Source organism: Colias croceus, chromosome 8, assembly GCF_905220415.1.
Source record: "Colias croceus chromosome 8, ilColCroc2.1".
Taxonomy (NCBI): Eukaryota; Metazoa; Arthropoda; class Insecta; order Lepidoptera; family Pieridae; genus Colias; species Colias croceus.
The window spans coordinates 1197828-1213145 of NC_059544.1; the positions used below are offsets into that span (position 1 = coordinate 1197828).

Below are 15318 nucleotides of genomic sequence, written 5' to 3' on the forward strand. Positions count from 1 at the left end.
GGTAATGCTTATAAATTCCCCATTCAAGTATTCTCCACTCCGGGAGGCTATCCACCTTCGAGGGTGCGTGGTGCGCGGGCTGCAAGCAGCCCGCGAAGCATCCCAGGGCAGAAATCTTCAGTCATTTGAAAATGCGTTACAATTCCCCGTCAATTTGCTTTTATCTGCTAACAGCGATTCCACAGTCAATCGGAAGTGCTTATAAATTCCCCATTCAAATATTTTCTATACCGGGGGGCTATCCACCATCGAGGGTGCGTGGTGCGCGAGCTGCAAGCAGCTCGCGGCTCATCCCAGGGCAGAAATCTTCAGTCATTTGAAAATGCATTCGAATTTTCTGTCCATTTGTTACATCTGCTAACAGCGATTCTACAGTCAGTCGGTAATGATTATAAATTCCCCATTCAAGTATTTTCCACTCCGGGAGGCTGTCCACTTTCGAAGGTGCAGGTGCGTCTCATCCCGGGGCAGAAATTTTCAGTCAATTGAAAATGCATTCGAATTTCCTGTCCATTTGTTACTATATGCTAACAGAGATTCTACAATCTACAGTCAATGATGAAAAATCATTGATTCCCGATGAAAAATACACTAAAAAGTATTAAATAAAAAATAACTACGTTAAAAAAACCGACTTCAAAAACGGAAAAGTAAAAAATAAAAACGATTTAATATACCTACTTAATTACTACATAATATTTAGTTGTGCTATTTACCTTACTTGCAACTCAAGAACTACATTATTCGCAATACAAAAATACGCTATTTTCAATACAAAAACAGAGAGTAGTGTGCTACTATTGGTGTAAGTCCTACGCTTATAAAGCGTGAACGATTGGCTTATTCACTCAATAAAATATTTATTTATTTATTTAAAAGACATCACATGCCATTACAGGACAATGCCCAATGCGACAGAGATACAATTTTATAAAACAAAAAAAAACTTAACTAAATTAAAATAACATACATAAATTAACAAAGAAATATAAGCTTTGAATAACTTCTTAACAAAAACAGATTAACTGTACTATCACCCTTGCGAATTCAGTTTAATATGTGTGAAGATGTATAAAACATATTGAAAACTTCAGTCTTTTTAGTAGCGTCGATTAAAATCAAATTCATTATGCATTAAAATTCCCCGTCAATTTGTTATTATCTGCTAACAGCGATTCCGCAGTCAATCGGAAGTGCTTATAAATTTCTCATTCAAATATTTTCTATTCCGGGGGGCTGTCCACCTTCGAGGGTGAGTGGTGCGCGAGCTGCAAGCAGCTCGCGGCTCATCCCAGGGCAAAAATCTTCAGTCATTTGAAAATGCATTCGAATTTCCTTTTCATTTGTAACATCTGCTAACAGCGATTCTACAGTCAGTCGAAACTGCTTATAAATTACTTAATCAAATGTTGTTAAATTTTTGAAACGTCTTATCGATAGCGGGCAGTGACTTTTCATAATAAACTGTTCAAGAGTTAACCTAACACGCTCGTCGCTTCGCTCCTCGCTACCTATGTATTTGAATATTTAGGCCGGCCGCTGCCGCGACTCGCTCGCTTCGCTCGCTTGGCTCGTGCGATAGGTAGTTCAAAAGTTAACCAAACACGCTCGTCGCTTCGCTCCTCGCTACCTATTTGAATATTTAGGCCGGCCGCTGCCGTGACTCGCTCGCTTCGCTCGCATGGCTCGTGCGGTAGTTCAAAAGTTAACCTTACACGCTCGTCGCTTCGCTCCTCGCTACCTAAACTGCTTATAAATTACTTATTTAAATATTGGTAAAATTTTTGAAACGTCTTATCGATAGCGGGCAGTGACTTTTCATAATAAACTGTTCAAGAGTTAACCTAACACGCTCGTCGCTTCGCTCCTCGCTACCTATTTGAATATTTAGGCCGGCCGCTGCCGCAACTCGCTCGCTTCGCTCGCTTGGCTCGTGCGATAGGTAGTTCATAAGTTAACCTAACACGCTCGTCGCTTCGCTCCTCGCTACCTATTTGAATATTTAGGCCGGCCGCTGCCGCAACTCGCTCGCTTCGCTCGCTTGGCTCGTGCGATAGGTAGTTCATAAGTTAACCTAACACGCTCGTCGCTTCGCTCCTCGCTACCTATTTGAATATTTAGGCCGGCCGTTGACGCGACTCGCTCGCTTCGCTCGCTTGGCTCGTGCGGTAAGTAGTTCAAAAGTTAACCTAACACGCTCGTCGCTTCGCTCCTCGCTACCTATTTGAATATTTACGCTGGCCGCTGCCGTGACTCGCTCGCTTCGCTCGCTTGGCTCGTGCGGTAGTTCAAAAGTTAATAAATATTTTCTACTCCGGGAGGCTGTCAACCCTCGAAGTAGCGCGGTGCGCGGGCAGCAAGCAGCCCGCGGCGCCGTCTTTTGCCGTTGCTCTTCAATCACCCTTCCTACTATGGAAATTTCCATACAAAATTTTCGAAAAAAAAAATTCGCTTTTTTACCAAAAATTTTTACATGTCTGGAAGCGGACCAGGTTTTGAAGCATTTTTTACTTCGACGACCCCAACCTACCTGCCACCGGTTCAGAGAGCCGTTGAATTTCGTGATGTATGGAAAATGGAAACCAGGGGTCGGAGAGAGATTCTGAGTATGCAGTTTTGTGAATATGGCCGATAAGAGCACAAAAGTCAATTTTTAGACCCATCGTAAAGTAACCGGCGCCACCATCTTGCTTTGAAAAATTGGCCATTTTTTGAAAAAAAATTACGTCCAATTTGAAATTTCTCGATTGCCCTGGTAGCATCCCATCTTCCTGATCATTTTTTAGTTCTACACCCCCCACCTATCTTGCGCCGTTTCGGAGAGCCGTCGAATTTCGCGTTGTATGAAACTCGGAAACCAGCTATGGAAACTCGATTATGAGTATGCCAACTTAATATGCGGCTCGATTAAAGCCCCTGTGCCAAGTTTCAGCGCAATCGGACCAGCGATGGCCGTTTTAGAATTTGTATGGCGGCGGCCATTTTTTCCGCCATTTTGAATTTTTTTCACTATCTGTGGAAATTGCTCGAGGTCTACTCCAAGTTTAGTTTGAGCACCCCAGATGTAGCTGCTACCGTTTGCGCGGGCCGTTGACCGTCTTCGAGAGATGAGGGAAAGTTTAAGATTTCGGATTTTTCTGGATATCCTGGGAGCTGGGCGAGTACGAATGCATCATTGGTGTATTTCTCCATTGCACCACCTCGTCTAAATTTACGTTTTTATGTTTTCGCCAAAAATGGAAAAATTCCAAAATCGAGCGTCCCACTATGGCTCCCTGGTAGCGTCCCAGGGTGGTGATCATTTTTAGTTCCGGGACCCCCAACCCAACTCGCACCGTTTCCGCAGGCCGTTGGAGTTTACGTTGTATGAAAGTTGGAAACTGGGGCCCGGAGCCACTCGAACGGGGTACCGATCGATTCGCCAGCTCAAACAGAGCACGTGTGCCAAATTTGAGACGTAAGGATTCATAAACGGCGATTTTGGCAAAGTACGGCGGCCATCTTGTTTTCGCGAAAATCCCCATTTTTCCACCTCCCCTGGTAATCGCCACCAGTTCCGAGCATTTTTTGTTCAGACACCCCCCCTCCAGGTGGCACCGTTTCTGCGCACCTCCAGGGGTCCACTCTCTTGTCCAGGGTGTTGGAGATGTCAATATTTTTCCGGTGGTCACTCGGCGCACCTCTACACGGTCACGTCGAAATCCCCCCAACTTTCCGCGTAGTTTCCGAGAAACCCGATGTCAGTCAGTCAGTGAGTGGTAGTGTAGCTTTATATATTATAATAATAAATAGATTAACATTTCTATAATAAACAAAAGATAAAATGAGTTTATACAATTACATATAAGTAACGACCTAATTCTCACATAATTAGATTCCACCCGTGACTTCAGTCAACTGTTACACGGATAAATAGCATGTGTTGTGTCTGTTACAATAGAAAATAGAAAATATATTATTTAAAGACAGAAAAAATATATTTATTTAATACCAATTACCATATAGAAAGAAAGGAAAAAATAAATGTATGGCTTAGGTCACATACCAAGTGATTTCTATGGTATAGGTAGAAAAAAATGGGGATAGTTAAAATAAAATAAAATTCATTTTATAGGGTTAGACCTTGGTTTAGACTTACAATGTCCCTATAATAAGACTAGCGGTCCGCCCCGGCTTCGCCCGTGGTACATATGAAAAATAGATGTTGGCCGATTCTCAGACTTACCCGATATGCACAGAAAATTTCATGAGAATCGGTCCAGCCGTTTCAGAGGAGTATGGCAACGAAAACTGTGATACGAGAATTTTATATATTAGATGAGACCCATTTATTTGTACAAGAAATAGTTAATAAATAATAAATCAATGTTCCTTTGGGCCACATATTATGTATTTGAAGTTGAACATCTTTAGAAAATAGTTTATTCAGTTTAAACTTTGTAAATTCAACCACGTCTCCATTATCGTGTTTTTTTTTCATCTTCCCTTCAATTTTTTAATCTCCTGTGATTAATTGTCGGTACCTAATATACTTTAATAGCTTGATTCATGAGCCAGACTAACAAACGGCGAAGCGAGACTGATCCTCATTAATATTAAATGTAGTGTAGGCGTAACAATTTCAACTTTTATCTTGCATCGAAATGGTATTGTTACATTTTACCGACGGCGACGGTATAAGAAATGAAAGAGATCTAGGTATTTCGAAACTCAACAATTTTGTTTTAAGTTACCTACTCTGATTACATTTTAACTTATAAATCTAATTTTAACTTATAAATGATTAGCTACTTATTGAATATTTACCTACTTATTTTAAGAAACTTTTACCACCTTTTAAACTTTTTTATTTTATTGTATTATATAATTACTTCTACTTAATGTAATATTTTTTTTTTTTGTTTTCTTCTGTTTCTCAATTTATTATCTCGCTTCTTTGCCTTCTCCCCGTGGTTGCCTGGCAGAAATCACTGCATAGTGATAAGGCCGCCCTTTGTGCTTTTGTTTATTGTAAATTGTTATTTCATGTACCTGGTTTATTGCACAATAAAGTGTTAAATAAATAAATAAATAAATAAACCATCCGAACAACGAACGCATTTTTAAACCGATGCAGACCTTTCAAAGTTCGTGATTTAATTTCGAGAATATATTAATAGTAAATAAAAAATAAAAAAAGACCTAGAATCTAATTATTTAATAGCCTTTATATATCTAACCTATAAAAGCCTACTACTCATATTACCATATCCGATTATACAGGTTTATTCAAATACCATGAACCTTTCAAAAGGATCTTCGGATAATAATTATTAAAGTAACATAATATATCAATCAAACTGACATAATGGGGACACCCATATAGGTACATAGAGATTTATCGTATTTATGTGACCACCTGTGTTGTTTGGTTACGCTTGAATCATTGTTAGACAAACGTATCTACAGCTTACGTCAATCTCATACATTCGTAGTCTATTCTATTGAACGCTACGCTAACAGAAAGCCACTTGGCTAGGGTTAGGCTTGTTGTTAATTATGCTTGAGTATCATTTTAATTAGGAAGACTTATGTATTCTTAACAACCTTGAACAAAAAAATAAGAATAAAATAAAAACAGAAATGGTAAAAGTTCATATTAAGCTTACGTGGATGATATTTTTATCAAATTTTGAAAATAAAGCATAAATCAAAAACTATATGGTTTAGGACAATAAATTTTAGTATTTTTGTTAGATAATAAGTCCCTCTACTCCCCATAACCCGTTGGTCCACTACTTACGGGACACCCTGTATATATTTTATAGTTCACGTATTTTAAAAACTTTTAAGAAGTTTTGGCCGTTTGATCATGTTTCAGCTGTGACAAGCGTAAGCCCTGGCTTCCACAGCTTTTAACGAATTAATAAAATATCATTTAAGTATCTAAAAGTAAGCACTTAAAGAATATTTTACAGACTTAAAACTCGTTTTAGGATAGATACAATAAATAATATTTAACGATATTTTTAACAATCTGTTTCCCTATAAGTGTTTCGTTCTGTAATTTTTTTAAAAAACGCTTTTAACCAATAGGTTAGCTATCAATAATTGAATTGGAACAGTAATCATTAAAAACGATATAAAAATAAAATTAACTCCTTTCAAATCAAATATAACCTCTACCAAGCGAATCATATTGGCCAATAAATCAAAACCGATCAATACCAATATCAAACATAAATAAACATTCCTTATAATATTCGTTACAAACTGAACTTGAAAAAGTAAAAGTATTCAAAAAAGCGCAACAGAAAATGGCGTCTTAAATAAACATGACCGGCTCGCTGCTCGATGACATCACCCTAATTATGATGCACAGAGTAGTTAAATGCAGAGGCATTTTATTTTTTCTTGTCGGGAATTGTTCTTGAGTCATTGAACAAAGATAGTGGCTAATTGTAAGGGTTATAATGAAACATATGATTGTGAATAGGATTTGTAGTAAAATTAACAGGTTTAAAAACTTAATTTCAAATCAAAGTCTCAATGGAATGGGTGGTCATAGCCATATAAGGGCCATCACACAATCAAAAATGTTCTTAAAAATCGGGACGTCCACGTCATTAACAATTATTACATTTTAAATCGTCCTAAAAAATCATCCAACTTCTTATTGGGGTTACTCAAAGCCTTAACACCAACTTATAATTATACTTCCTAATAATTGATAATTCTAACAAAACTCAAATTAATCGAAGTAAATTATACTTTACAATCGTCGGTTTGTAAAAAAACGTTAATGGTGAAGGTAAACGCCAGCTGATGACATCATCCAAATTATTGTGGTTATACGTCACAATAAACACGTGAAACGAACAACTTGCCTATCCGGTTGGTTTAATTTGTACATTTGCATATATTTGAAAACAAATTGGTTGCTAACCAAGTCAGCAAGGGAGACTTATGTCATTGGAGTTGTTTTAAAAGAAGTGGTGCTAATGATAGCGAAATAAGCATAATAAATATTTATTTTGTTTACAACTTCTGTGATTAACAATAAAGTTTGTTGATTAAGGCCCTGAGAAAGCTAAGAGGAATATTGAATTAAAAATACGTAAAGTACCTAATTAATATTAGACCTTTTATTTATATTGCTTCCGGCTTTTCTAATATTACAAGTCATTCGATAAAATAAGGATAGTATCAATAACAATCTTCGCATGTACATGCCATCTTTTTTTCATTTTTATTACATTGAAGTAGTAGCTAATTGATTGACGTTTCTTTCAATCAGTAAATTAGGTCAGTCGTTATAAAGATTGCCCTTTATGGGTCAATGTGCAATAATGAAACAATTACTTTTACCTACTGTGCAGGAAAAAATGTATTATGTTGTCTGTCTGTCAGTCCATCACCATACGCATTGTAATTTATTATTCAAAAGTTTTTATGTATTTATCTAAAGGTGTGACGTAAAATCAAACATAAGTAAGCTTTACGGCCTCTGTTTTTCAATACAAAGCATCGTAAACACAGACCAAATATTAAAATGACTATTGCATATTGTATTTGTAGCGTATTGAGGAAAATTAATATTATTTAAAATTGCCATTAATAATAATATTTGTATAGTCAATGTATCATTTATGTTGTAATCAACGAACAGAGTTTATTGCAGAGGATATTTTAATTACGATTTTATTAACATCTATTTATTTAATATACTTATATGTTATGTAGGTCAGAAACTCGACAATGGGTAAAGAAGAAACAGTAGCCACTGCATAAATAAGATAATATCAATACATTTCTTTTGAGTGACATCATCAAAATATTTATACGTTATGAGGCAATTAAACAAATATTTATAATTACATAAAAGTGATAATTGATAAGATATCAGTGTCCTTGGAAAAATGCAAACAATTCAACTATAAGATGGTGATTTATATTTATCACTAGCCAGATTATCTTTTAATTTCTTGCGAAATATCTACGTGATAAATGTCATGCACTTTGTTGCTTGTATTCTAATGGATTAGTTGTTAATATTGTATTCTGGTTTTGTTTGATTGAGTTGAACATCGTTAAATGTAGTTTAAGTTTAATATTATAGAGTTTAGAGATGCAGTCAGTTCGATAATTAGTATTTTAAGCTTCAGTTTTTACAAGCGTTTCGCGTAAAATATCTATCTTCATATAAGTTAATATAACAGATATACAAAAGTTTCCTAACATCCAAATTAATTAAATAAAATACGGAACCTATCTACATAATTAACTACCCAATTTTCGCCATGATCGGTAAAATAAAACATAAATTAAGATATATTTTATTTGTGTAGATTTGGTCCGGAGATAAAAGTAGCTGATCTCTTGGCCTATGCTGTCATCGTATTTTATAAACTTGATTTATGTGATAACCAATATTTATTATTAACGTAATATAATTTTTTATTAATAAACGTTTAGAATATCTTAATTAGTTAAAATCATGTCTGACAAATCTATTACTTAAAAAAAGACCTTACCATTTCAAAGCTATTCTAAAGTTTACGTATTTGGCAAAATAGATCCACCGCCCATAAATTAAGGGTTTCATATTATTTTGCATTTGTAAATTTTGCAAGTGCAAGTTTGAAGTCGGTTGTTTTTAACGCAGTTATCACTTGTAATGTTATGAGTTTGTATAGAAGAAAATATAATGCATACATGTATTTTACCAAACCGTAGATATTACTAAATGGTAAATATTCAAAATAACGTAAAATAGAGCCATTTTTTGTGCAGATTTAAAAGATTTTTTATTTTTTTGGATTTACATACATATAATGTAGATTAGTTATGAATACCAAAAATACAAGGAAAACAAAAATTAAAACTTATGTGTAAGTAATGCTAATATTTCTAAAATGGTAAATTCAACTACCGATAAATTTGCATAAATTACAAAAAGAGATTACAATAAGTTTTATATGGTTTAATTATTTATTATTCTTTTCCAAAAAATAAGGCTTTTACGCAAAATTTACGATGAGAATAATCAGATAAAAGGTAGAGGTATAGAATAAATTAGACTGAAATAAGCTGCTGCATTCTTAGCGCTTCTAAACAGGTCTAACCGCTTGGTAATTAGGATCCTTGTAGAGACCTTTTTTCTTGAATAATCTTAGGATTTAAGGATAATATGCGTAATAATTTAAACGGAAAATAAATTTTATTTGTCTTAAGTTACTTATTAATTATTTTAAATACCTAGGTTTGATATTATTATAATATTCATTGCCGAGGTAGAGATTTTGCGATATTTCTATAAAATAACTGGTTATCCTAACAAATTTGGTTAACTCTACCGATTTGGGTAGAGTTCTTATTCATTAGATACTTATATTCAAGTCATTCAATAGCTGTTCAATAAAACATAAAGTATGAAATAGGAGGCCGTATAAGGAATTCTTAAAACTCGTCTAATGTAGAGTCACCATAATAAAGCATACCTCGTATTTCTGCGATGTGAGAGTCATATTCCGATCTGCTTCTCAAATACTCCTTCTTGGGCGCAGTGTTCAGCGCATGCTGCTTGTACTCCGAGTACCACTCCGGGGACTCGGGCCTCTCCTCCCGTTCCACCACCGTCCTCTTGACCACACGCTCGAACTTCACGAGCCGGACCCCAGACGCCAGGTCGCCCTCTTCGACCTGCCTGTCCGTGTGCCGGTGCTCCTCAGTTTCCACATGCCTCAACTTCAAGTTCGGGAACGTACTCTCAAAAGTCTTTGTCGGCGACTGTGTGTCACGCGTATGTTTTAACTTCACTTCGATTTTCGGCGAATCAGGCCGGCGTTTACGCTGTTCGATGCGACGCTCTATGTCGTCTACATCGGTGGTGGCATCAACAGAATCGTTGCTGCTGCGCCCGCTCCACACTCTCTCGAAGAAGCTGACGCGGTTGCGGAGGCCGCTTTGCGACGGGTTGTCGCGCTCGTCTGACATTGCGACATGACCTCCCTCGTCAGTGGCTCGCTCGATACTAACCGGCGAGTAGAGTAAGTTAAGTTAAGTGCATGCGCGATAGGCCAGTCGCTACTCGCTAGACGGCGACTAGACAATTTCCCTTAGCTTCGTGTAACTGAAAAACCACTTTTCGGCGATTCATAAACTGCTCGCTTTTTTGCAGTGCTATCGCCCATTTCCGATATAAAATTGAATTGTTTTATGGCTCAAAATCTATTCAAGTTATCACAATCACAAGTGTTGTAAAAGAAATCGTAAAGTATTATAGTTCCCTTTGTTTTTATGATAATGGGAAACTATAGGTATAATTTGATTATGATTAATTAGTTTTAAAGCAGTCCTGTATATTCCTTAAATATACAAAATAATAAAATGTAGAGTTTCTGTTACTTAGTATTAGTAAGATTTCCAAGGGCTTAAAAAACATTCGTGTTAAATTTATCGGCAATATGCTTTCTTATTCTTTAGGCTCTTGTACGTAAAAACATCAAAGGTCAGAGTTCAGACCAAATCGATAAACTAATATCTAATTTCTTATTCATAAATATGATTTATATAAGTTTTATATTTCCGAAATAATAAATAATTTGAAATATTCGGTTAATCGTACGATAAGTATTTTCGATTTTACACTATCGGTCAGAAATCGGCTCGATAAATATTTGGCACGCGATAATCATTTGCTGTTGATAATGTAATGCACCTTAATCTAATGTCTTTTATTGATAAATGTTATATTATTGAACTTATGTTTTGTTCGTATAGTATTGATATTTATTAAATAATAGGTTAGTTATCGTCCAAAACATATTTATAATAAGGTTATATTTTTATTCATTGTCTATTCTCTTTTGTATTTCTTACTTTTCTATCCTTCTTTATATCTTGTAGGTATTCCATTCCCTATAAAAATGTCGTATTTTTTTTGTATTTATAGTTTACTTTTTAAATGAACCACATCAGAAATTATAATGGACCTATACTTACTTTGCACCTATATCTACTCAAAAAAGTAGGAGATTTTTATTTTAATGTATAAAAAACTTATTATATGATTGAGAAAGCAACCATAGAGTTCCTTGTAGACCATTTGTAGACTCTACATTGTAGAAACGCTTTTCAAAATGGTAGTATGCTTATAATTTCTAAGAGTGTATTATAATAAAATGACAATTCAAAAGCAATTTAGAAGCAGTAAATAATAAAGAATTGATGGCTATTAATTAATAATCATTAATAATTAACGGAAAAAAATCAAGATGTACAAAAAAAGACTAATAAAGAAAATTAGTATCTAGTTTCATTAGAAATTATGACCAGAGATAATTATATTCCATAGAAATCAAAATCGCACCTATTGTGTGTAGAATAATATAACAGAGATAATTATATTGAATTGAAATTAATAGCAATATAAATCATTGTGTATACTCAGGGGCTCAATAGGGCTAAGATATAGCCTAGATTTGAGACATGTTCTGTACAGTATTGTACTGTCAGTCCAACTTCATTGTGAAAGTGGATTGCTCTTATTTTTTATTACTTCTCTATATGGGAGACAAGAGGCCATTCTAGCTGTAATTCAAATACTAAGCAATTCTTCGTATTGAATTAAAAGTTACTTTTATGACCTATTATTTCAAAGTTCTAGATGAGAAAACTTTACTTCCGATAATAATTTATATATTTCTCTGTTTAAATAGAAAAAAAATGTTTTCAGTTTTGGCAATATTTCAGCAATTAAACTATGTATATTATGTTTCCGCAATAAACTAATGTTACAAAATAATTTTTGCATGAAATATTTTTTTACTAACTAAGTACCTAAAATATTTTTAACTAACTGTATTTTTTATATAATTTTACATTTAATATTTTTTGTCTATAACTATGAAAATACTTACCTTTTAATTCTTATCATAATGAAAACTATCATAATACCACAAAACATTACAAAAATCTACACACAAATAAAAACTACGATGTTTCACGTTTTCAAACCCATTCATACGCAAGAACGAGATAGTCACGTAGTATCCGTCTCGCTCTAGGGCAAAGCCCTTTGCCCTTGGCTGCCCTAAAACCGAGACAGAATATATGCCATGATTTCGCAACCCTTTAGCTCGTGCTAAACAATGGGTCATTAAATCTTTTATGGATTCTTACTTTTAACGTACTGATATACATATTTTATGATGCCTCGATTATATCTGGCAAGTAATTCCTTCTTTTACTACAGATTAGTTTTAAATTAATATACCTACTTAATAAAACAACTATTGTTTAAGAATATAAATAGATTTTTTTTTTTGGTCAGTAGGTATGTTTAACTAGTCTTCTTCTGTTATTATAGAGTTCTACCAGTTCTGTTAAGTAATTCTTTAAGTTCCTAAGTAATGTGGTAAAATGCAGAACAATCAAAATAATAAATGATCGTCATCGCGATTCACGTGAAATAACCAAATACTTACGAAGCTTGATAAGTAGATTTAGAAAATTATTCTACCCGTTCTTAAGTTTTAGATAAGTAATAAATATGAAACTCGGTCAATTCCATATCAAAGTTTCAGCCAGCGAAGATTCCATTGCTTATATCTATGAAAATAAATTAAATTACATCTTGTTTTTAAAGATTTCCACAGACATTTCGAAATATGGTGTCCATTTCTAATTTGCTTAATGTAAATATGTTGTTGAAAGTAACCAATCTAAACTTTGGCAAAAAAAACTATGTTGTTATAATTGTTTTTCTGCAGGTTTGAAGTAAATTAGGCTACATGCTTTGGCATTGCATTAACATAATTATTTTATTTTTAAACAATATAATATGACTGTGTGTGTGTGTGTGCTTTAAATGAAACTTAGCTACCTATTTTCAACAGAGTCCAACGGTCTGTACAACTATTATACTATTCATATCTTGTCCTTTATGCAAAATACTTGAGTGTCATTGAACCCGCTAGTTTATGCTGACTACCCACGTATTCGCAAAGCACTGGCAAAATCATGGTCAATGCAAAATGCCATTAAATATCTCCCTTCTCGGTTTTCAACCTTAAAACTAGAACAATAAGCTTGAAAATTGAAGCTTTTTTTACATCGTTCCGTACTTGGTGTAATTAAATGATACAGCGTGGGTGTTTTGATAAGATGTGATATTAAAATCAAGGCTTTACCTCGGTTTATGGTTTTTGTCTATTTGTAGGTAGATCTAATTACATTGATTACTTATCTATGTTGATGCTTTGGTAAATACTGGTCGGATAACTTGTATTATGTTTATTTTTGCAATTTCGATATCCCAGAATTGTTTGGGAAGGCTATTACAACTAAGTAGTCATTACTTCGCAATATTTTTGTTATGATTTTTTGCTCTTTAAAAACTAGCGTTACAGAAATTTCCTAGGGAACATACGTACCTAATATCAGCATCAGAAAAAATTTTTGATTGAAATCAAAACTTTGGAAATTCATTCACCAAGTAGCTTGATAGGTATTTATAACTAAGTACATTTATTTACCTTGCTAAGAAAGGAGATTGCCCAAGTGACTATGGCACTTGGTATCGCAATCAAACTTATTGTGTCAAGATGAAATATAGCTCAATTTGAAGCTTGATGTTAGTACTTTTAGAAACGATTAAAGTTTTTATGTAAATAAGCCGCAGTTCACGACAATAAAAATAAAACAAAAGTTTTATTCAACGCTTAAAAAAAATACTTTATCGAGTTTAAACTAACGATGAACGTTAAGTTTTACATTTATTACATAGGTAATATTTTAATTTACAAGATAAATGTGAAAAGTAAATCGTAATAAACATTATTTCAAAATATATAACGTCGAACAATACGTCGAACACATTCATTCAACTATGAGATATGACGCAGGACGCTTGCAAGAGAGATAGATATATGTGTCAAAACAAAAACTTTTACTTTTATTTCTATTTATTCGGTATAATTACGACTTAATAGTGATAAATATGATCATTATAAATACAAATAGGAATTAACAATATCACGAACACGTGACACAACTAGTATTTTACCGATTCCATACGTGGTCATACATGTTTCAAAAGAATAACTTTTACTATTATTTCAATTTATCCGGTATAATTAAGACTTAATATTGATACATATATGACCATTATAAATACAAATAGGAATTAACAATATCACGAATACCTACGTGGCACAACTAAAATTTTACCGATAGGTACCACCCGTGGTCATTCTCCTTTAATTCGCAGAAATTCCAAACAGAAACGTTATTTTTACGACTGGATTAAAATTTAAAGCATTTTCGTAACCACAGACGATTTCGTGTTTTATGTTTCCCTTTTAGTTACGAAATGCTATATTGTTTTACCAAATTCCGAACTTCTAAGAAAGAGGGTTCCTCCCCTTTCATTGGAAACCAGCCAAGCACAAGTCCATATCCACAAGAAATATATTGGCTTCGTAAAACATAATAGAGTAAGTACCTTCTAAAATAATGAACCTATAGTAGTTATAGTCACGTAAAACAATTATCACAACAATTTCAGTATTGAGAAATAGTTTCAGTTCGTCATGATATTTAATAACGTTTATTTATTTTTTTGATACAGTAAAGGACTTTTTAATGAGTATAAAGGCTTACAATTTACATCCCTAACATCTGGAAAACTAGCAGTTTTGATTCGGCTACCACGGGACATCATCCCACATAAGTAGGTATGTGTAATAGTTGAAGACACCGCTTAAAAAATAACATCTCATACAAATGTTATTGTATTTGCATGCAAATTGAACACAACATTGGCGCGCAAATAATTCAAAATGGCCGCCAAACAATGCCGCATCCAAACCGGACCAACGGGTACCACAGACAATGATTTGATTTATAAATATACTCCAGACCTCCTTGAGGAGAGAGCTTAAGAGATTCCATGTACCATTGTGAGCAATAAATAATTGCCATGTACAATTAATGCCTTGGCATATTGCGTGGAGAGTTGCCAAAAAATTAAGCTATGAAAAAAAAAATATGCAGAAGGTATAGCATGTTTCCGTAACAAAATAAATTCTTATATCTTTATATAATGCTTATATACTTTTTTATCTTTCCTCATATTTCTAGGAACCTGTAAGCTGAGATAAATAGAGGCAGACATTTTGTAAATAATGTAAATCGCACCAACATTAAAATATACTAGAAGATTAACTGCTTAAGAAAAATATTGTATTGTGCGATAAATATTTGTGGCTATAAAATTATAATGTAGGCGTTAAAAATTGACAATTAAGTTGATTTGAAGATATATATCATTTTAAA

The 15318-nt window shown here is 33.9% G+C and overlaps 1 protein-coding gene across 1 annotated transcript in view; it reads right to left on the reverse strand.

The window, feature by feature from the left end:
• The window catches only part of LOC123693675 (nesprin-1-like), a 143640-nt gene extending 133648 nt beyond the window's left edge, over nucleotides 1-9992 (reverse strand). The window contains exon 1 of the mRNA XM_045638869.1: nucleotides 9480-9992. Coding sequence (XP_045494825.1) covers nucleotides 9480-9975 — 496 coding nt within the window. The 5' untranslated portion in view covers nucleotides 9976-9992. The remainder of the gene's footprint in view (nucleotides 1-9479) is intronic.
• Between the last annotated feature and the right edge of the window lie 5326 nt (nucleotides 9993-15318).